This window comes from Pleurodeles waltl, chromosome 10 (genome assembly GCF_031143425.1).
Source record: "Pleurodeles waltl isolate 20211129_DDA chromosome 10, aPleWal1.hap1.20221129, whole genome shotgun sequence".
Lineage (NCBI taxonomy): Eukaryota > Metazoa > Chordata > Amphibia > Caudata > Salamandridae > Pleurodeles > Pleurodeles waltl.
In genome coordinates, this window is record NC_090449.1 from 449,132,242 (window position 1) to 449,157,022 (window position 24,781).

The 24,781-nt window shown below is 41.0% G+C and overlaps 1 protein-coding gene across 6 annotated transcripts in view; it reads right to left on the reverse strand.

Moving 5' to 3' along the window:
- LOC138261605 (zinc finger protein 605-like) overlaps window positions 1–24,781 on the reverse strand; it is a 396,374-nt gene that overhangs the window by 105,593 nt on the left and 266,000 nt on the right. For 5 of the 6 annotated variants that reach the window (XM_069210711.1, XM_069210713.1, XM_069210716.1 and 2 more), the window contains one exon: window positions 22,559–22,651. The exons of the other annotated variant lie outside the window; for it this stretch is intronic. In XM_069210711.1, coding sequence (XP_069066812.1) covers window positions 22,559–22,651 — 93 coding nt within the window. The remainder of the gene's footprint in view (window positions 1–22,558; window positions 22,652–24,781) is intronic. 6 annotated transcript variants of the gene reach the window in all.

Consider the following 24,781-nt stretch of genomic DNA (forward strand, 5'->3'; position numbering starts at 1 on the left):
TGTTTAGGAAAAGACACATTGGGATACGTAGCTGTGAACACACATTTGAAGCTCTTGAAGGGCCTGTTCAAATATTAACAGGGGAAGAGGCCATTATTCCAGGAATCTATTTTGCTTGTGGAAAGGATGTATATTTTCCAGTTGCCTGCAGCTGGAAAGGAGTTTGCTATATAGCTTTATTGTTTCCCCAAGATGCAACAGGATATTAAAATGGTTAGGAGGGTAAAATGGGTGGGTAAGAACCAGAAGTCATTTAGGGGTGACTGTGTGGTACTCTCTTTTAAATCTCCGAAACTGGTCAAAGACATTCTGAGCCACCTAAGCCCGCGGCAGATTACGGACTATGGTACCATATTGTTGACTCTGGGTTTCTTTTACACGCACAACCTCGACCATGTTTATCCCAGTCCTAATTCTGAGAAACAATTAACTAGGCTGGAGAGATATTACTCGATCCCAACCAAGAATAGATTTCATGCTCTTTCTTTCGAAGGTGTCGATTGACTACCATTTGATCAGGAAGTGGGTGGGCCTATGACTACTACGCTAATCCCAGTTTCTGATCCACTAAAGGGTGGGCATGGTTTGGTGGAGAGTAATGGAGATGAATGGACGGAGATGGAAGTCCCACCGAGTCAACTTGCCAATAATTAAGCGCCAATAAGCGGACTTTCCATCCAGTTAAAAGACAGTAACCAAACAGTCTTCCGCGGGGCAAGGTACTAAAACTCGGGGAGAGGATTTCTCATTTTTATTTTGGAATGTGGCGGGCCTGCGCTCGAAAATTAAGACTGAAGACTGGTTAGAATACATTCGATCCTTTTCCTGGGTGAGTTTACAAGAGACTTGGTCCGTGGACCCTATCCACAAACGGTTTTAGGACATTTCATACCCCGCCGTTCCTTGCTCACGGGGCAGGGCAAAAGGTGGGTTGTGTACTTTCACCTCTAACAAGCTCAACTTAATTAAGGACGTTAGATTAATTTCATCAATTGATCACATGTGAACTAAAAATCATCACACAAATGGTGATCGTTACCTTTTATAATAATGTTCCTCAACAAAGCTTCTTTTCTGTTCTCAAGCTGTTGCAGGAAGATCTGGATCGAGCATGTAACTCAGCGCACAATGAGACTTTTATTGTCTGGGGGGGGGGGGCTTTAATACACATTTGTGTTCTCAATCCGTGGAAATTTTTTGTTTTTTTGTCACGGGTGGAGACTCTTATTTTTTACATAATCATTACGGTAATTTGTTGAATGAAACGTTGTTTAAATATGATCTCCTCTTGTGCAATAGTTTAAATTACTGTAAACCACAGCTAAAACCCACATTTAATGGCAGACATGCTAACACAATAATTGATTTTACACTACTATCCAATAATTTTATTTCTTATGTGTCCGAGTATAAAATTCAAGATGCTTTGTTTAGCGATCACTACCCTCAAAGCTTAAGCCTTGCACTCCCTCATTCCATCACCAAACATAAGGAACCAACGGAGAAGGTAGAGAATATTGAATTGGGAGCAAGAAATGGTTACACTATCCGGTGGTCACAGCTTGAGCCTACGTGGTTCATGAAACAATTAATGAGAAAACTCTCCAAACAGTTTGAAATTTGTCTTTCAGACAACATTTGCCCACAGGCTTGCATTAACGCTTTCACTGCAATTACTACCGGAATCAAAGACTCCCTTACAGTTAGCTTTGGCAAATCTAGGCCTTATGCAGGCAAAAGATGGTTTGATAGTGAATGTACTCAAGCCTATAAAAATCTTAAACAGTGCTTACATAGACAAAATCCTGACAAACATGGCATCAGCCTTCGGAGGAAGGAGTATAAAAAGGCTATAAAAACAAGAAAACAGAACCTAAAAAACGAGGCTTGGCATTCTCTTCATGAAGCAATCCTTCAGAATGACAACGTTATATTTTGTAAAATTGTAAACTCTCCTCTTCTGTGTGATGGATCGTCACCAACAATCGAAATAGCCATTACTGAAGAGGATTGGGTTTCTTTTTTCTCTAGTATATACTCCGCAAAAGATTTGGTTTTGGAACCAAACCCTCTGAGACCAGTTTCCCAATCTATTTTTCCACCATTTAGCCTAAAAGAGGTTACAGACGCAATTAACGCTAGTAAAAGCGGGAAAGCACCAGGCCCAGATGGAGTCCCAATTGATATCTATAAGTCCAACGTTTCACTTTGGGGCCCATTATTAACTCAAGTTTTACATGCCTGCTGTGCCACAGTCTTTATACCGATCTGGGCCGAGTCCATCATTGTTCCTATCTTTAAAAAGGGAGATCGTCAAAATCCTGCATGCTACCGCCCAATCTCTCTGCTTGATACTCTTTCAAAGATTGCTGGACGAACCATTTTAAACAGGCTACGAGATTGGACGAAAGAAAACTATATCCTTTCGGACTTGCAATATGGCTTTAGAGCTGGGATAGGGACTACAGAGCAGGCTCTGAACTTAGATATTATACTTGGTAAATAAATGAGGGCCAAGGCCGGAGCCTTATACCTAGTGTTTGTCGACCTGACTTCAGCATTTGACTGCGTGGTCCATAGCAAACTATGGCCTATCTTATTGGACATGGGGGTAGACTCAACTATTGTTCACTTTATTAGGGAACATTACGCCGGAGCTAAAGCCAAGGTGCGTTATGGGCTTCAGGGTGAATGCACTTCAGCCTTTCCTATTGAACGGGGGGTACGGCAAGGCTGTGTATTAGCGCCACTACTGTTTGCTTTATATATTAATAAACTAGAGGGGGTATTATCTGATGCTTGCACTGACCTCCCTCAAGTTGGTTCTCGAAAGATCCCAGCACTCCTGTACGCGGATGATGCCGTTCTAATGGCCTGCACCCCAGTAGCATTGCAGAGGCTACTTACAACCTTTGATAAGTATATGGAATCCTTAGGTCTCAGAATTAACCATTCTAAAACCTTCTCAATGACATGTGGTAGAAATTCTATAAAGAAACCCCAGATCATGCTAAAAGGTACGAAACTAGACGACACAGGAACCTTTTCATACCTAGGCATTAGGTTTGATAATGAATGGACATGGTCACAAGCCATAAAATCGAGGAAGCTGTCATTTACTAAAACTATCATGGCTGTAAAAAACATTTCGAAAAAGGTTGGTAGAGCGACCCCCAAGGATATGATGATATTGTACAATGCAAAATGTGTTTCTGTTGCATTGTATGGGGCAGGACTCTGGGGATATAGGAACTGCAACATCCTACAGCTAGTTGAAAATGATTTTCTAAAGTTTATTTTAAGTGCTCCAAAATCTACCCCTACACTGGTATGCCATATGGAATTGGGGGTATCATACCTTACTGATTAAACTCGTATCCAACCAATCCTATTATGGCATAAAGTATGGAGTTCTGATTCCGCTAGGCTGAACAGGGCCATCATAGAAGATGCATTGGCATTATCTTATCCGCTGAAAATTCCATGGCTAAATTATATAAATAATTTTATCATAGAGCTGGGCTATCCTGAGTTATATTCCACCCCGGCAAAACTGGAAACAATTTCCAGGAAGGAACTGAAAAATATCAGTCTTACTCACCTGGCCAATTTAAGATGGGTCACTGAGGTAAGGAAACCCAGCGTAATGAGGAATTTCATGTTGCAACAAACTGATGGCATGGAACCATATTTGAGTAATGTACTGAATCCTAGGCATCGGTTCGTCCTTACACGCCTAAGATTAGAGATTTTCCATTGTCTTGTTAGTTTTCAGAGTACTAATGATTGGACCCCAGTTTTGGTAAAATGTCCTTGTGACTCAGTGTCTGACCAAAGTACAATACACATTCTCTTTTTCTGTAAATTCTATGCAGACTTAAGGAAAGCGTTTGTGATCCCAATTTTAAAATCAATGCATTTTAAACAATGTCGCCCAGTCTTCAATTACCTCCTGTCCCTACCATAAATTATGATTTGCAATGGAATAGCTTTATTTTTATGTGCAGTGATGAAGGCTAGACCACATTATCAGTTAACCTAGATAGGGTTTTCTTATTTGTATACATTTTAAATGTATTTTATTAACGATAATAGCTTATGTTTTAAAACATACTCTTTTATTGATTTTATCTGTCCTGTTTTTGAACTGTGGTTTTTATGAGAAGTTATTTAATTCCTTGCAATGTAATCTCGCTATACGCTCCTTTTAGGTATGGTCTGACTTTTTTGTGTTTTCTTATTATTTCAAATATTGAGTGATGTTTTTAATATGAATTATCTGCTTTTATGATTGTTGTATTCAATCGAATAAAGTATTTTTTATGATGATGCAACACGTAAATAGCATAGATACTTTAACAATGTCATAGACACAAACGTAGTACACTACTGCAGGGACACAAATAGTAGGACACCTTTTTGGGGCAATCATTCCTCCAGTGGGAGTAGTTTTGAATGATGACACAACCAGGAAGTTCTCTGCCGTAGTAGATAAGCTAGCAACTAGTACATCTGCCGCTTTGTTAGCAATTAGCAATACAGAGCTAGTAGCAATTACAATAGATATACTGAACGCAGAAAAAGGCAGAGACTGTAAAATGTTGACTGCAAAAATAACATGGTGATGAATGGAATGTTTTTAATAATTTCAGCCACTGGCAATCGCTCGGGCCGCATCCCAATCCACTGTTTTTCGTCCACCATGCCACCTCACCTTGGACCCAGCCATATGCAAATCAGTTTTGACCCTGTTCATCAAGGAAACAGTAAAGCCCGAACTGCCTCGCCAGGTCCTTCCTGAACCAGAACACAAGCAACCTAGGACTAGTTTTGCCCTGGTTAGGGCTCTTCAGCCAGGTATAGGTTGGTCCCACTGGCTCAGAAGGAGGTCCTGAGCACACTGTATCATTGGAACCAAGGTCTATGTGGTTGATGAGCCCTTAACTAGGGCAAAACAGGACCCGAGTTGCTTGTATTCTGGTTCAGAGTGGACCTGGCTTGGCAGTTCGGGCTGGACTGTTCCAAACTGAGCTGGGTCCAAACTGAGGAGACGTGGTGTGCAAAGTAATGATGTGTTCCAATGAAGCCCTGAATAATTACCAGTGGCTGAGATTAATTCAAGCATTCAATCGATCACTTCTGCAAAATGTCGAAGGCTCAACTTTGCTGTTCATATATACCTGATGAGAGTAAAAAGACAGACAATTTTGAATAGAACATTTTGGGGTTAAGACCTGAATTAGAAACTTTAGAAACTACTAGTGTAGTAGGAAACTTAGACAAAGGTGCGTCTAATAAGTAATTGGTTTTAGGGGGTTATATTAACACCTGTGCTAATCATTGGTATTTGCTTAATTTGTTGTTTTGCTTTATATAAAGGATTTAGATGCTATCTAACAAGAAAGTAAAACAAAGAAAGAGAAAGGCAAAAGAGAGAAGAAATAAAAATGGAAGAAAGAATAGGGCATACAAGAAGCTGGAGGAAGTTGAAAAACTGAAAAATAAAAATTCTAACAGCAAAAAGGAAGGCGGTCTCTAGAAATTCATATGTGGGAAATTGTAATGGTTATTCAACTATCAGAGCGAGGAACTAATGCAGCAGATGTCTTTATATTACAAACAAAAACACATTTACCTGAAAAGTAGAAGAGTTTATGCCAAATAATAACCAGATCATTTTTTCATATAAATTTTGCAGTAAGCAATCATACTTTGGTATTATAAGAATACAAAAGAAATACTAATCTATGACCGCTGATGCCATGTTAACAATTTATATCCTATCATTGAAAAAGCCTTTATTTTTAACTCTGAGCTGTTTTGCACATCCTGTAACTTTCCAAAAGCATCCTGTTTGTTAGGGAATAGGCATTTGTGATATGTTAGACAAATGATACAACACAAAGGACGATTCATGGTAACATCTGTCCAAAGAGCAAAATGTGCATGGAATATTTATACAAGGACTTGTGTCTCTAGCTCATTGTGAAGACGTGAGAAACTGGGGATTTTACCTACTCCTCGAAGTTTACTGGATGCTGTGAATGGAGAATGTAAAACCGGTTTTAATTTATAATTTATTGTGTTTATATTAGTGAGTGCTCCTAAGGCAGGTGACACTTCTTTCACTCAAATTTCTGGAGATTCTTCCCTGGGTGTCGTGAGACCATATCCCTCTTCATGAGAGATTACTTTTCAACTTACCATCTTCTTTATTAGATGTCTGCTGATTTATAGCTGAGAATAGTTTTCTGCTTGAAATTTGTCTTTATTTGACGTGCAAAGGCTTTATGCTTACACATTTATTTTCTCATCTGAACTCTTAATTGGGTTTTTTGAACTGACACCTAATTCTATTCCATTCTAAAACTTAGACTAGGGAACTCTTATGGAACATGCTTGCTGTATTATTTCAATTCTAACATTTGTGCTTATTAATATTGTATTCTTCCTTATATTGAAATATCGACTACTGTATTATATACATTTGTAATGATCTCGCCTAAAAAACAAATGCTTGTTGAATAAATAATGAAACTAAAGAAGTGATTAATAAAACTCTTTTACCCAGATAAAATTGTCTTTATTGACTGTACCAAAGTCTTTAAAGATTTTATCATTTATATGTTTCTTGCGGTAGGCGATTGCTCCATTTAACTCTCCTTGTTGATGAGCAAAGGCCCATAGACTAATGAAGGGGTTAATTTAATGATTGCACCCGAAGATTAAGATATAGAAAACCCTGCTCTGTAACCCTAAAGCCAGATTTGGTGGTAAAGACTAGTGACCTTCAGACAGATGTTTAATAGATAAGAGGTAGAGTGCTGTTGCTAGAAAATAAGGTTGATTGACAAGATTCACATGTCAATGAACACAAAGAAGCACTGACGACCTTGCATCCTGCAGCAGACTTGGCAATATTGATATGTGAGGAGATGGAAAACTGCTCTTGGTGAGAAAATCTATGAATTAAAGGCCTGAAAGAGAACGCAGCAGGAAACCTTCATGAAATGCATATTCACCTACTTACAAGATGAAGGCTACCCACGAGTCACTCTAAACAGATGAAGCAGGGTAGGCCCAAAACACCCCTCAAGTCATCAAAGGCCCATAGACTACTTCACCAAGAAAAAAGATGTTCTCAAATCAGCAAGACAAAAGGAAGAACCTGAGTTCCAGGGTTTCGCGTGCTTTTAGTTTGAAGATCTTTCTACAGCTACCTTGCAACAAAAGATATCACAGACAAACCAAAAAAGGATGGAATTTAATATTCCCCTTTTAACATCACCTCTGAACTAAAAAACTAAATCTTATCACTTCAGGGACAGTCAGAAGCTGCAGCATTACTACAAATTAACCTCAATGGGTAAAGGCAGGTGGAAGATGTCAACCACCGCAAAGAAGATAACAAATACAGTAATAGTGGATCTCAACCTGTAGTCCGAGGAACTTTGGGGTCCGTGAGGACCTAAGGGGGTCTATGACTGTTTTACAAAATTAAATATTAAAATTAATCAATTAAAATGAATAAATTATATACAAATAAAGAAGCAAAACTGAGATTTTGATAACTTTGTCTATACTTGATAATAAATTGCATAACATATGTCCTGATGTGAGCAATTGTTGTGTATACTTGTTTTTGTATTGTTATGAGGTTCAAATGATGGAAATCATGCATTGTGGGGAAACAAACATTCAACAAGTTCCACAAAAAAGCCTACAAAGCAGTATTCTCCACACTAAAATCATCATCCCCAGTCCAGGTTAGCCTTGAAAATTGCTTAAAAAAATAAACTACAAAGAATGAATTCTTTTGTCAAATTATGCTGGACATTGCGCGCCTCGGAGAAGTTCCCTGCACAAAATATGTTGGATGGAAATCGAGGAACAGCAGCATAACAAACAAAAAACACTCTTGGGTGAATACTTAGGACAGGCAATAGAGGAACAAGGTATCCGATATGCAGAGGCCAGTAACATGGAAAAAGCAGCCTTTTGTCAAGTAATCAACTCTCAACCAGATATGTCTCATTTAAATGATGAGAATAATTTCGTTATGAAACAGAATGCTTGGACAATAATTAACTCATATGAAAGCTTGAGATCCCAGGAGTACATGTCAGCCCATTTTTCACCAGCTATAAAACATCAGTTTATGCTTTACTGCTTCGGGCACACAGACACCAAAGATCTTACTCCAACTTGAAAGGGTCCGCCATCAAACCCATGTTGTCACTTAGGTGGATACAAACAAGATACATTATCATACACCCTTTGCTTATGCCCAACGGTCAGGGCTCAAAGGAAAAAGTTACTAAAGTTAACATTTTTGAAACTTCACATTTGCACCTTCAGACACACCGTAACCACTTGGTTGAGCAGCGCCTTCATACCCTCAGCTTGCCAGGGAACAACATTTTTAAAACAGGTATTGAAGAAATGTAGTGGCATTGGGACAGAGAACAGACCCGGTTAGCACGCACTTTAAGAGCTCCATGCACAAAGTACACATACTTTATAATTAAAAACAAAGCACTGAACGACTAACAGTAGCATCAGGATAGAGAACAAACACGGTTAGCACACACTTTAAGAGTTTCCTGTACAAAACACTTGCATTTTATTACCAAAAACAAGGCGATAAAAAGGAGCACCCACCCCATAGATCACGATCGAAGCCAAAGGCATACAGGAGCGGGTTCCCAACGCGTAAACCTAAAAGCATATTTATCTCTCCCAGAAACCGTGAGAGAACAACTATTTTGCACAACATGAGGATGGGCCCAAAACGCGCACAACAAGAAACGAGCCACAAAAGGCCACAAAGAGACTTGCATGTAAGTTTTTTTTTAATTGTATAGATTGTTAATAGCTGTCACTCCCTCTCCCCCCCTCCCCCCCATCGTCGCAGCCACAGAGGGGGTCACTCCTTCTCCAACATCACCGACATGCCTGGAACGACCTGCCCCCTCAGACTCCTCCACCTCCAAACAGCATCCTCCCTGACAGACTTCAGAGACTTGGCACCCTCAGCGCCAAGATACCCCTAGGGGTGAAAGTGCTGCGCTTTACAAATGACGACTGATTGATGGATTTTATTTGAGTGTTACTTGCCATCATTGTAAAATTCGCTATTGTTATAGTTGTATGCAATAGTTTTTATTAACAATGCATATAAACTTTATTTACTGGTAAAGGAAGTCGTGATCACAACCAGTGCTTTAAATGGAAAAATAGAAGTGCTACAACCTTCTGGAAAGAAGCTATTGTCGTGATTTAAATTAAAAAAAAAAAAGTACCCAAAGATTTCTGATCCCATTTACTCATTTCTGTATTGAATGCAGATTTTCGGATTTTTACTAAATTATTTACCAACAGCTTGTCTACAGAAATGCCCACACTGATGTCATAATTCCAGCACTGCATCGTACCTTTGCGCAATACACCCCAAACAAATTTGGGAACATGCCTAATCAAATTTGCCCCAGAACTAGAAAGTCCAACAGATATTGTTTGATGAGACTCGGACTCAGGCCTTTAAACTGATATCTTGGTAGGGTCTTTGTGAGGTGATGAGCAGAATAAATATTGGTCAAACCTACCTCAGATGCTGCAAGCTGCCTTCACAAATCCCTACACATAAGTATGAGTAAACTACACCCTCTCAACTAGGTACCAATAAAGAGAGGGACACAGCAGGAATACCGGCTGCCCCGCCCCCATTAAACAATATACATGGGACCCATTTTAAGGAAAGTACCCAGTAATTCACTGGCATAACGAAACTGGAGCTACCCCCACAAAGAACACAGAGGGGCTCCTCCTCTGGTCTCACTAGGCCAGGTGCTGTGTTGAGGGGGCCCCCTGGAGCTCAGGCCCCTACACCACTTTTAGTGCCTATGACCTATTTATGAAAAATTATGGGAGATTATATTTTGAAAATACTGGTCCACTCAAGAGATGGAACCAATATCTGCCCGGGAGAAGAGCATTTTGTTCTAGCACTAATCGATAACAAATGCTTTCCTTTATACACAAGATCTTACTATATCCAATTTCCATCAAAGATTAATGGAGGAGAGGACATACAATCTGTCTTAGTGGGCAGATAAATGGGTTGGCTCTCCCAGGAAAAATATTTCAATACAAAAGCGCACTAATTTATTTGCACTTTACTCTAACACCTATGCACCTGAGAGCCCTAAATTTGTATTCTATCTTTGACTTCTACATTGCTTGACCTTAGATCACAAAGTGGGGAAATGGACAGCCTAGTCGGTGCACAAGATGTGAGACTCCACAGGCCAATAGTTACATTTGTTTTTCACACATAGCACATTAAAGTCTAACTGGGCCCAGATTTTTAGAATTCTTAATAATATAACTGAGGGTAACCACCAACCGGACTAAGTAACTGTTTTTAGCAGCCAAACCCAACCAACTTAATAGCGAAACACCGAAAGCCAAGTTCACCATCCTAATCTCTCTGTATGGAATAATTTTAGTGAGGCTCTCATACAAGGCCTTCTCTGGCACAGGCTAGAGGTGTTGTGAGAACGCTCCGGAAAGTGCGGCAAGGGTTTAAAATTAACTATGAGCCACTCATTTGTAATAATCTATAATTCATTTTGTATGCATTATCAGGAGTGGCTCGTGGCAAGCAGAGGGGGCAGGGTGGCATGCAGGGGAGGGGGGTGGGGGGAAATTAAAAAAAATACTTATCTTAAAGCCGCACATCGCTCCACACTTCCGTCTCCTCGCTGCAGGCACAGGCTCCCAGCCTGCCCTGCAGCGAATCCTGACGCTGCTCAAAGCAGTGTCAGGATTGGCTGGGAGCTGGCCCGAGAAGGCTTGCCCATCACACATGAGCTCTGAGGGGGACTGCTGAGCACTCCCCCTCACTGCTCGTCACCTGTGTGGCACCGCCCTCTTACCAAAAAATGGAGAAAAAAAAAACACTGTTTATTATTGTTTTTTGGTAAAAGGTTTGCAGCTGCTGCTGCGGGCGGAGGGGCGACACTCCTCCGCCCTAATGAAGGGGCCACCCCTGTGCGCTATGGGCATATATAATTTCCTGATGCCACAACATGCATTGTAAATATTTAATGCTTCCATGTTTTCTGAATAAACTGCTCCCTTGCTGCTTCCCCCCATTTATTTTTGTATAGCAAATCATTAAAATAAAAAAAACAAAAAAAGAAGATCCCACGTTTCTTAGCTCTTATTTTCAACACTGTCTTCACTGAAGGATGTATTTAACTGGGCTACATTCAGCTTGATATACCCCTTCCAGAAGTTTACATCACGTGTTTTGCTTTCCGTGCTCTTTCACTATCCTGATTTAAGTCCTATGACTAGCTTCTGGATATGAATACGCAGACTCCACTTCACAAGCAGCAGCTGAAATTGGCAAGAGGGAAGAAGTCGGGGAAAGCAGATGGTTCAATTGAAATTATAAAAAAACACAACTTTATTATTTGCATAAAACCTAGTGAGTCCCATTTTACCAAAAGCAATCCATTCTCTGTTAAATCTATGTCCTGTGCCCAGAAGCTGGCATCTGCTGTGTCCTTAAAATGTAAATAAATGAATAATCTAGTTTCTGGTTTCAATGACAAATCATTAACCCATGCTCTTGTTTTTAGCTTTTTAAGGAAATATGTCTCATAACCCTCCACACCGAGCGAGAATATTGAAGTAATTCGATTACTTTCCGCAGTCTTCAAGCTTAAATAAAAATTCAACTAACATTAATTACTTTGACGTGTGAAGGCAATAACTTCCATAATTTAGAAATTAGGTTAAATGATCCAAAGAGCCAATCGAAAGACACATCCTTGTCTTGTGTTACATGGATAACAAGCATCTGAAAGACACCATGGTGGAACAATGAGAAACAGATACCAGTAAGATACAAGTAGTTTTACAGAGAAAAAGTCCATTCCAAGGCCTAGATTATACTAAAATGAAAAATACAAATAAATTGAAAGTGAGAAAAATAAACTGTGCTTAGGTGAATGCAGAAGGGCCGTGCTTGGACAACCAACAGTACAATGTAATTCAAATTCACTCTTTATAAGCCTGCTGGTACAGCTAAGGATAACAATTCTGAACAAGTCTGCTTCGCATCCCTGGCACTCATCCTTGCGACGCCCACCTTGATGATGCACTGGCGCTCGCCTGGTACCCCTCCGATAACCACCTGCCATGGTGCTGTATGCAAATGGGGGGCATCAGAGGAGGACGTCCTCTAATATTAAGAGGTGCGCCGCCTCCGTAAGTGCCCAATCTCCCACCAATGGGTCACACTGCTCACACAATTCCATCAGGTGACATAGTGTGCTATCGTATCCTCCACATAAGCCCAACGCCTAAATCCCTTTCACCCGCGACTTCAATGGGGCAACTGCTCCGCAACTGGCTACTACACAAACTGTCCACCAAACAAGTTGCATTCCTTTCCTATCCCACTGCTAAAGGCTGCCTCCACTCCCTTAATTTTAAGCCCCTCTGAGTTCAACCCCACTCTTCCCAACCTAGTTTGTTGTTGCTCTATAAGGAGTACATTACCATTGTATATCTCAAGACATTACAGGGACCCTATGTACTCACCCTACAAGCTATCATGTTCTCCATCCGGTGTACACGAAATCTGCCTCAAAGTCATCTGGACCTTCGTGCTAGTTTAATAGCTTTTTGTGTGTTCTCATGCTCCTTGTTTGTAATTGCAAATAGAAAACTCAATAAAAATATATATATATGTTTTAAAGGATAACAATGGTGAAAACACCCAAGTAGATACAGAAAGGCAGACTTGTTCTTTGGTAGGTCAGAATTCATATGTGTAAATGTTCATAAAAGCTTAGTCTTTGCCGATCAATTTCCCTTTGAAATCCTATGATATAATTTATATTTGTGAAAAAAACATGCAAAACACGGTCAATAATGTCTCTAACAAGTAATGGGTGTCCCTCTAAAGCTTGTGAATTCTTAAAAAACAGACAAAGGGTTTTGATCAAATCCACTGTTGGCATGACAGTAAACTATGCTAAAGAGCAGATATCTCACAAAATGGCTTGAGATACAATTATACATATTATTATATAAATTAAAGAAAACGTCTTGCCCAAGGTGTTCCCCCTCCCACATAAAGGTAAATGAACGGTGAACAATTTCATATATTGTTACATACTCTAACCAAGCTACATACCTAATGTACATAATTTAAATGCAACTGTGTGCACTCGACTGGGCCATGTACTGAAAAAACACTTCTGAGAATGTCACAGTACCACAGTTTTCGTGCTTAATTGGTGCCGGTGTTTTCTGGTGCTTGCCACCTGCACTTATTTGTACACTGTTACATATTTATGAGAAACGACCACATGGTGACACTGTGGCTGTGTATTTTTAGGCAGAGTTCATTAGTACAGCATTAAACTATGAAATATAATTTTTAAAAGGGCCATTGCGCTTAATATTTTACAAATTAAGCATTGCACATGTTGATGCAGTTTCTACGCCTCCCAGTGTAGGCCAATCAGTTGAAATACAGACATGGACCAAAAGTCAACAGTTTGTCAGTGTGTCTTCTACTTCATAAACCCTTTCACCCACAGGAAAATTAAGCCATTACAACTGATTCATTCTCGACTGCTGTTGCATCTTTGGCCTAACGTCAAACGTTTATCCCTGGATAGCATACAAAATCCGGTTGGGTTTCACATGTAGGAGTTTATCCTTTGCCCTTGATACATCTTTTTTTATTCCATTAATTAAATCTGAGAAACTAAATCATGTTCTGAGTAGAGGAAACCTAGTAAAACATTTCAAGACCATAGAAGACTTAACTAAATTCAGAATTAGTCAGGTTGAGTTCATATTGGCCAGGGAAGGGGCATAAAATGAGTGTAAACAAGGTACATTTAGGTCACAAGTTGATATTAGGGAACTACTGACAAGAGCCTCATAATTCTTATTAATGGCCATTAAATTACTGTCCCTCCATTCCAGGAATACCCTGCGGTTTCCAGTCCATCTTCAGATGAGCACAGCTTATGTAGTCAGTCAAAATGTGGACAGCAGAAATAGAATGTGCCTCATAGTTTAAATGATCAATTACTCCAGAGAGAGGACTCGTCTGTGTGAGTGTAATAATGTACTGGATTTGTTGGTGAATGTGGATGAATTAAGACAGAAGAATAATTACATGTCTAACTAGAAGATCAAACAAAGAATGTATAGGTGATAGAGATAACACAATAAACTGGATGAGTAGCTTCTTAAACCACGTGTATGAAAAAATGAACAAACAAAAGATATGTCACAGTTTATCTTATTCAAAGCCAGGAACACCAAATAGGTGGGCTCTACAGGTTGCCTTTGTTTTTGCGGTATAATAGGATGTGGCTGGACGGGCCATTAGACTAGAAGATAAGAGGATTGCCAATTTTCTTCAATCAAAAACTATTGCCTTCCCTAAAATGACATTGTATACTTGATGGTTTTGTTACATTTGAGAAGAAAATAAGAAAATACAAGTAAGGCATTCTAAATAGAGCCTACGAACAATGAATAATATGGCTAATGGTCAAAGGTGATAGTGATTTTGGATTAGCTGCATGCTTTAGTTCTTGCAACTCGATGGAGAACACCCAGCCCGTTTTCTTGTGTATAATGTAGACCTCCTGGAGAGTTAGAAATAAAGAGGAACACACCACTATTTCTATATTAGTCTCCATACAAGCGATAATGGATTGTCATCTCTTAATCCTGGTTATCAGGAGGGACCTTTAACTGTTACTTATGGATAAAAGTGTTGACGATTCTTGAAAGTGTTGATGATTCTTAACAGTTCTGTAACGAACTCCATGGAATGACTCCATTGACAGCTGAAACAATGCATCAGAGTACTAGAGATGGGACATTGAACGAACATTAGCTGGCTTCACACTTCAGATGCTTACAGGGCAATTCCCTGACGATCAACCTGCCCACATTCGCTGCCAGTGGAAGACATACTAAGGAATACACCTTAATCAATAGTCTTTACTTTAATTTGGTGCATGGCTTCTCTGCATTGAAAAGTTTCCACAGTGACTACTTCCCTCTAACAAGCTCATTTTATTTAAGGAAACCGGAAAACACTGTAGACCCTAATAAGGATAACAAGCATTTGCAATGCAATGGGTCTCACATTTGCTTGAGGTAGAGCTATTAGCGTTGTGAATTTTTAACTGGACTTTTCTTGCTACACAAACTGAAAATAAAAAGTAAAATAGTTGACATAAGCGAGCCGACTCAAATCGCCGCCGTGAGCGCGAAGAGAGACACAAAAGGAAAAAGAAGTTTGCTTGCAGCCAAAGTTATTGGCAAAAGTGCATCTTAACCCTTCAGCAGGACTGGTTGGATTTGAAAGACATGTTTCAATACCTCCAAACAGGCTTTTGGCCCGGTATGGGCAGGTGTGATGTTATTATTGCATTATCAACAATAGCAAATAAATCACTTGCAATTAACTACATTATCTGCTGTAACGTAGACTACAGTACTGTACTTGACAAAATGGACCGGTATTCCAATGGGACATTAGCCTTACTGGACACAGGTCTAAACACTCTGTGGATACGGATAGCTTTACAAGAGCACATTAGGATGGGAGTCCAATTTAGTAGAAAGGGTAGGATCACAAACAAGAACTCAGCCTTTAACGGCTTCAAGCAAGGCTGAGTTCTCAAGACAACTTGTACACTGCAGATCTCTGCAAATGTTTACAGTCAGTTACCTACAGCTATCCCAAACTAGTTACCCAACACATTTCAGTACTAGAATATGCCAATTACCATCTCCTTTTAGACACCTTCTCTATAGGACTTCAGAGGTGACTAAAAAACATTCTGAATTATAAATGCAAAAAAGTACTAAACTATGAATATAGAGAAATCAAAAATCATGGCTTGTCACATAAATGCTTGGTTAACTAATTTATCAACACAGTTAAAGAATATGTATATATGGCTAGGAAAAAGATCCCAACTAACTTCTAGAATGCTCAACTACGGTTAATTGCACTGAAATGTGCACATATCGTTAATGAGGTAACTTTTTTGGTGTGTTACTGAGCCATTGTTGTCCCAGTGCTTATGGCCTATTCAAGTAAAATCAGTTCTATACTGGTGCTGTGGTGTTTCAAGGGAAATACAGTCATAAGTTACATTTGATTGAAATGAACGAACTACACAAGTTCTTCCACACCAGATGCTGCACCCCTTGCTCAGTAGACTACAAGGCAGTATATCTCCATGAGGAAGCAAAACAGCACTTACCTACATTGTGTCCCAGTGCATAAGGCACTTTTGTTTCATTAAAATCAATTCCATAGGGGTTATTGTGCTGTTGTGTAACGTGGTAAATTAAATCATAAATTAGATTTGATTGAAATGAAAGAACAACGCTAGTTCTCCAAAATCAGACATTCTACAGGCCAGCCAATAATTAGACTAAAACTGGGCGGAATCACCAGAAGCATGTGAGATGAGGAAGCAGCATTGAGCTACTTCTTTGTGTTATGACTGACATGGCCTGAATCTACCAGAAACATCGCTCTTTCCTTTGGAAAGAACTATCAATAATCCCCAAGGCTGTAGCAGCTAAACATGTAGACAGCATATTGAATGCTTACCAATCAACTTCTCAGTGGGAAGACAATACCATCTTAGTAGCCAAAATTAGAAGACTCGCTTCCCCAGGCAACTGCTAACGAGAGAGGTTTTCTGGATGAGGCTCTCATCTAAGAGCATTGTATTCTTCTGACCTACTGCTACCTTAGAACCACAGGGCTATCTAACAGCAACCATGAGACCACTCCATAAGCAGATATTCTTGTGCTCGTGGCTCCACTGGAGTGACTGGAATTGGTTTCTGGTTGCATGCGTAGAAACCTTTGAACTAAATGGTCAAAAGTGTGCTTCATGGAAGCATAGCCCTTCTCCTATGGGTATAAGAAAAAAGTACTTAAAACATCCATTTTATGCGATGGGGACACAAACAAATAATGGAGCTTTACATGGGTGCCTGAGTAATTATGGCAATGCTATATGTACCCTGGTGGTGACGTTTCTTAAGTTACCAAGTAAACAGCAGGGTCCCTAAGTCAATATGGAGAGAGATCTAGGGAAATGTACCAAAAGTAAACAACATCTCTCTCCTGGGTCCTACGAAAAATAAGCTTCTTTCAAATAATCAACAACCTGAAATATAAAAATTCTAATTTAATCATAAGACAAGAACATGTCTGCCTGAGTCTAATGTTGGTTTGATCAATCTGTAGGGGGTTTGTTGTGTATAAGAACGATTTCAATATGATGTATAAGGTTTGATATTTTTGATTATTATGATTACATTTGAATTTTGATATTTCAGGTTGTAGATTATTGGAAAGAAGCTTATTTTTCGTAGGACCCAGGAGAAAGAGGTTGTTTACTTTTGACGTTTCATAAGTTATCCATTGCAAATTTATATTAAACTACGTTGTCAGAAAGCATTCATTAGTGATGATTATTATTATTATTATTTTTTTTTAGCTTTCGTTCTTTTAAGTCAATATGCTCTGTACATATTTTATATCTTCTTTAGATTTGGTACGTAAGATTTGAATGACTTGTACTATGGGAGTTATTGTACTGTGATTTCATGCATAAGGTACGCATAATGGCACTATTTTCTTTACTCATTGCAAAATAAATAAGCTTAACTCATAACTGCTGTTGAACATTTATCTCCCTTTACCTTAGGGCTATATTGTTTTTTGGGGGAAAGAATTTTGCATGCTGCAGTGACAATGGTGCATGTTTGAAGAATTATGTACCCTCTTGTTTCATACTTTGCCATACTCTTGAGAAAATGTTGAGGGCTTCCCTAAGTGTAAAAGTAAGTAAGGGGTTGTGTTGGACATAGCCCTCTCTGCAGGGACATTCCCAAACATTTAGCCTTTTCCAGCCACTTTTTGCTAAATATTCTTGTGTCAGCGGTAGGACTCTGGGCACTTTACCACTGTTAACCAGTATTAAAGTGCATGCACTCTCTGCTTCAAACATAGTAACATTAGCCTATCCACAATTGACATGTTTAATTACTTTGAAGGCCTTAGGAAAGTGCACTACCTGTGCCCAGGGTCTGTAAATGAAATGCTACTAGTGAGCCTGTGCTGTCCAATTAAGAACCCCTTCAAACATGTCTCAGGCCTGCCTCTGCAGAGTCTGTTTGTGCAGTTTTGAAACTGCCATGTCAACTAAGTAGGTTAACCCCATTGCCATGTCCAAACCATCCTTTTTAATATGTATAAGTCACCCCTAATGTAGGCCCTGGACAGCCCGAGGGCAGGGTGCAGTGTATTTAAAAAGTAGGACATGTACTTTTATGTTTTTCATGTCCTATTAGTGAAAAACTCACATTTGTTTTTCAGTACTGCAAGGCCTATCTCTCCCATAGGATAACATTGTGATTGCCTTGTTACATTTTATAAGTGTAATTTCCAATTGGGAAGAGATGAGACCTCAAAGTTTGGTGTGTCTGGAATCACAATTTTATAAACAACTTATGGTGAAGTCAGATTTTAAATTGTAATGTAGAAAGTTGCCATTTGGTGCCTTCTGCCTGTCTCCAATACATGTCTGGGGTGGGGTGGCAGGTTAGCTTAAGCATTCCCTTTTGACAGCCACACACAAAGGGAGCTTAAGTGTGAGTTATGGGCTATCTACAGCCTGATGAGCCATCCTGGGCAGGACGGGAAGGAGGGGCTGACAGGATGTGTCCTGTTATCCCCACTGTTGGAAATGGCCCTTTTTGCAGGGTTATCCCCAAACGTTTTGCCTTCTTCCTCCTATTTTTTTAGGTCTGTTTTTGCTGGTTTTTTTTGTCTCTGCGCACTTTACCACTGCTAATCAGTGCTAAAGAGCAAGTGCTCTCTATACAAATTGTACTGCTGTACTGTTGATTGGTTTATCCATGATTGGCATATTTGATTTACTAGTAAAGTGCACCAGAGGTTCCCAGGGCCTGTAAATCAAATGCTACTAGTGGGCCTGCAGCACTGGTTGTGCCACCCACATTAGAAGCCCTGTAAACATGACTCAGACCTGCCATTGCAGTGTCTGTGTGTGCAGTTTTGAACTGCCAATTCGACTTGGCAAGTGTACCCACTTGCCAGGCCTCAACCTTCCCTTTTACCACATGTAAGGCACCACTAAGTTAGGCCCTAGGTAGCCCCATGGGCAGGATGCAGTGTATGTTTAAGGTAGGACATATACTAGTGTGTTTAATATGTCCTAACAGTGAAATACTGCCAAATTCGGTTTTCACTGTGCAATGCCTATCCCTCTCATCGGTTAACACGGGGCCAGCCTTTATATATCCTTAAAGCGCAGATTCTCTTTGAGGGCAGATAAAAATATGGAGTTTAGGGTCTCTGAGCTCACAATTTAAAAATACATCTTTTAGTGAAGTTGGTTTTTAGATTGTTAGTTTCAAAATGCCACTTTTGGAAAGTAGGCATTTTCTTGCTTAATCCATTCTGTGACTTTGCTTGTTTGTGGATTCCCCGTCTGGGTCAGTTTGACAGTTGGGCTGTTCGCACCTCTCCTCTAGACAGTGATACAAAGGGAGCTGGGGTGTAGCCTGCATATTTTGATTAGCCATCTGTGCTGGAGGGGAGGAGTGTTCACTCACACCGGACAGGACTGTGCCTGCCCTCACACAATGCCGTCTCCGACCCCCTAGTGAGTGTCTAGGGCCTGGCCTGGACATGGAAGGATCTTGCAAACACTTAAGACTTTGCTTTGAAGTTTGCCAACTTCAAAGGCAGAACTGGGTATAAGAAGAAGACCGAAAACCCCAGACTTTTAGAATCTTTCTGGAATCAAGAGGAACCTCTGCCCAGGGGAAGAGCTGAAGAGCTGAAGGAGGAGTACTGTCCCTTTGCTGTGTTGCATTGCTGGACTGGCCTGCAGTTGCTGCTTCTGCCTGAAAAGAGTGCAAAGGGTGAACTTTGCTGTGTGTCCTGCTTGAGAAAATTCTCCTAGGGCTTACAGCAGAGCTTGCCTCCTGTTGGAAGTCTCCGGGACACCAAAGACTTCAGTTTTCCCGACCTCCAGCACTGGGAACTATGTGTTTTGTGCTGTTCAAGAGGAGAAACCACCGCTGGCCTGCACCGTGACCTGCCGATGCCACACTGAGTCGAATTGCCCCGCTTCGCACCGCAACCCTGGTCTCACTGATGCCGTCATCGGACAACTTCACCGAGCCGCTGCTCGGACCGGGACCTGTGGGCCCGCACTCCGGCATCGCCTGCTCACACCGCAGCCTGGGCATCCCCGACAACAACACTCCTGCTGACACCAGCGCTGCTGCCTGCACCGTGGCCTGTGGACACCGCTCGTGAGTTACACGAAGCACCATCCCGCACCGCAGCCCTGGTCCACCGACGCCAGCACCATCGACTCCTGTGTCATCACCAGGCATCCTTCCTGCACCATGGCCTGTGAACACCGCTAATGAGGGTCATGAAGCACGTTCCCGTCCCGCACCGCTGGCTTGGGCCTACCGACGACAGCGCTTCAGCAATGATGACGCTCCTGCCTGCACCGTGACCTGTGGACACCGCACGTTGCACCGCCCCGCTTCACACCGCAGCCCTGGTCTCACCGACACCGCTGGATGCCACCACCAAGTCGCTGCCTGCACCGTGACCGCCTGTGGGCACTGCACGTCGCATCATCCCACTTCGCACCACAACCCTGACGCATCCACGCCGGCGCACCTGACTTCATCAGCCTGGAGTTCGAGCTGCAACGCGTGTGACCTCAAGGGCCCGACGACTCCTGCACCGACACGTCAGGGACGCCGTTCTCCGGAGCTCACCCCGATGATCACAATGCCCTGCAAATCCAAGGTACTGTTTGCGGGTCTTCCCGACACCGTAGCTAGCCCACAACGCCGCGGCCGGCGTGTACTGTTGGTTTTGTTGATCACGGCATCGTGATAGCCCCAAGTGGAGCTATCGACTTCAAGAAACTGTAGTTTGGAGTAAATCTTCCAGAATTCATATTTGTCTTACTGTATGTTGGATTTTTATCGTATTTGGTCTTGTTTGATATAGATAAATATTGGCTATTTTTCTAAAACTGGTGTGGTGTCCTTTTGTAGTGTATTCACTTATTACTGTGTGATATGTGCAAATGCTTTACACATTGCTTCTAAGATAAGCCTGACTGCTCATGCCAAGCTACCAATGGGGTGAGTAGGGGTTATCTGAGCAGGTATCTCCCTTATCCTGACTAGAGTGAGGGTCCGTACTTGGAAAGGGTGCAAACCAACTGCCAACTAGTGACTCCATTTCTAACACCCACACATTGGGCTGCATAACCCCCTGTAGTGAGTCTGGAGCCAGGGCAGGGACTCTGTGCACTTTAAAAGCCTCCCTTTGAGGTCTCCCCCACTTCAAAGGCACAACTGGGTATAAGTACTGGACCTTTGACAGCACTACTTCAGTACACTACTGGACCTGTGAAGAACTTTGCCAGGAGGAAGGGCTGCTCTGCTGCTACAAGGACTGCTTCTTCTGCTATGATGCCCTACTGCCTGCTGCCCTCTGTCCTGCAGAGGAAGTACTGGACCCATCTTACTTGAACCCAGAGTGACTCCAAGGGCATGTTGGCTTCACCCCTGCTCTAAGTCTCATGCACATCAAAGACTTCTCATCATCTTGCAACAGCACAAGGACTTTGCTTGCTGCAAGTGTAGCCTAGCCAAGTGGTGCCAATCCAGTCCTGGACTCTTGGAAGGGGGTATAAAGTGCTGCATCTGCCACAACCTGCACATTGATGCCATTGCCCTGGACAGAACCGGCACTTCTCCATCAATGCCTCGCTGTTGCTGTGAGGATCTAGGACACTACATTGCTGTCGACTCATCACCACTGCTGCAACAATCAGGACCACCCCAATGCCAACTGCACGAAGCATCACCTCCATTCATGATGCATCTCTGACATTACACGGCTCAAAGCAGATGCATTGCCTACATTTTCAGGACTGATGCCAACGCATCACCACCTCTGCTCCTTGCATTTGGTTCTCTATGCCAAAGTAACTCCGAACCAAGGTACTGTTTTTAGCGGGCCTAGGCTGGTCCCTGTATCTGACACCCCATCCATTGAAGTCGGGGTGACTTTTCAGATTTGACTTGGTCTAGCGCGATCAGATAGCCCTGGGTGGAGCTTTATGCTTTTAAGCATTACAAATTAGTTTAATTTTTAAAAATGCATACCTTGCGTCTTACTAATTTGATTTTTGTCATTTTGGTCTTATTTTTGATCAGTAAACTAAGCTCTACTTTTCTAACCTGGTGTGGTTTCGTTTTGTGTGGTGTTTTCACTGCTTTACTGTTTGGAATGTTGCACAAATACATAATACATTGCCTCTTTAGTTAAACCTGACTGCTCTGTACCAAGCTACCAGAGGGTGAGCACAGGTTAACCTAAGGAGCGTTTGTGACTTACCTTGACTAGGATTGTGGCTCTTGCTTGGGGTCATATCTCTGCCAACCAGAAACCCGATTTCTAACAGTTTTGATGGCACTGCAGATGTCTTTTCTAAAAAAAAAGAAAATTAACAATTTTGCTTGCTTGCTTTTGTATCTTTGTAATAATGCACATCTTTGAATGCAAACACTATGGTAGCAAGTGCTACAGAAGGTGCAGACTTCAAACATATTTGATTGAAGAAAACAAATGGTAATTGTAATCAGTAGTGTATAATTTGGCATTAGTCATTTATTTTAGTACACAAGTTCAGATTACCATTTGTAGCTTCACCATGCCATTTGGTGTCAGCTAATTTTACTACATGATTTAAAAAAAATGTTTTTAAATGAAGAAGGCAATTTGTTTTGGAATTTTAATGTGTTTCCTCTTCCCCATCAGATTTTCAAATTCTTCTCCAGTATTTCACTGTGCTCTGGCACTGCAGACACTTTCTATTCTATTTTTTTTACCCTAAATTTTAAAAAATGTTGTAATTTTTTTTCTACTTTTTTCTTTCCCCTTGTCACATTGATCCTATTGTGTATTGACACAATATTGTTAAGATAAAAGATAAATTGACAAGCTGCTACACATTAGTCGAGAGTCTACAGTTCATCTCTGTCCCTGGCAGGCATTTTATTTTTTACTTATTTTTCAAACAACAGTAGGAAATGTGTTATATTTTGTATTTACGGATTTACTCGACAGTGATAAATTAGTTCTTTAACCTCATTAACAATCTGCGGTAATACCAACCAGCCTGAATGTGTTTGTATTTGAGTTGAGGATGCTTTGATGTACTACTAATGCAATTCTGCACTTTCTAAGCACTGTAAAAAACGTGTTTGTGATGTACATGAGCATAAACACAGGCATGTAGGTTTCTCCAATAGTTTGGAATACTACAAGCCGGTAACTACAAACTTAGAAGCTTGTTTAGAGCCGTTTGCAAAATTAGAGGGGAGACAGAAGCATTGCCTACTGGTGGATATCACACAAAGAATTCCCATTGGTTGTTGCTCCCCGACTGGAAGTAGAGGCTTTCTGTAAACAAACATTGGCAAAGCCCATAGGTCTCGCCCATGGGCAAGCTACTGGCTTTGGCAATCGGATTGGTATGGCTAAGGGGGTGGGGCGGATAACGAGATGATAAAAATAAAAAAACGCTATAAAGCAGCCGCATCATAGAACTTTTTCCTTTCTGTCAGGAAAGAGAGAAGAAACAGACATGGCGGGTGCGAGTCGGAGAAGAAACAAGGACAGAAGGGCAGATGGGAAGGGAAAAGAAGCAGAAAGCGGCTGTGGATAAGCTAAAAAAGAGCTGTGGTGTAGCAAGCAACTAACAAGAAGTACAATTGATATGCTTAATACATTGGCACACTGCATCAGCTAAGCAAGTACCTACCTACAAACCCAGTGCCTCAAAGTATAGTCCCCAGTCAGCTCATCACCAACAAGAGCAACTCGAGTGTGCCATGAACACATCACAAGGGGAGGGGGGAGGGGTCTTGTGTACTGCAACTCGTGCTCTTGTGGAGAGTGCTAAAGCAGACGTTCTAACTCGAAATTATTGAGTGTTTATGTAATTTGAACAATGAACTTTGTAGAATTTGAATAACGTAGGGAAAAATAATGCACACGTTTGAAAATGTGACCTCGGAGAATGGCCACCAGTGTTTAACGAATTGTACTAATTGGTGATTAAAACTTATGAAATATTGAATATGTACTAAGCTAATGTAGTAACATGTCATATTAAGAGTTATGAAGTATGCTCTACTTTTATTAATTGTAGGCCTTAACTTAGCGAGAGTCTTGGCCTAGTTTTGCCAGGCCTCATGCAAAATCTATATTTCTTAGCGGTTATAAAAAATGCTGACAGAGTGAACTAAACTGTGAAATGTCCATTGTCTTGTTAAAAGTGCCTAATAGAAGCTTTTCGTGAGAACAGACTAGCAGGAGATGATGGTCCCGCTAGAGTAACAATTTGTGTGTAATGTGTGCGAGACTGACTTTCCCAGGACGCGAACAATGAAGACACTGAAATGAAGATGCAACAATATTGTTACCTGACGAGCCGGATGATGAGGACATCGTAAAGTGAACCAATCAACCTCATGAGAAGAGTGAAATACTAGAATTCATAAATTTGGAATAGAATTGTTATGGGGTAGAGTATAAATGTACGATTAACTGACC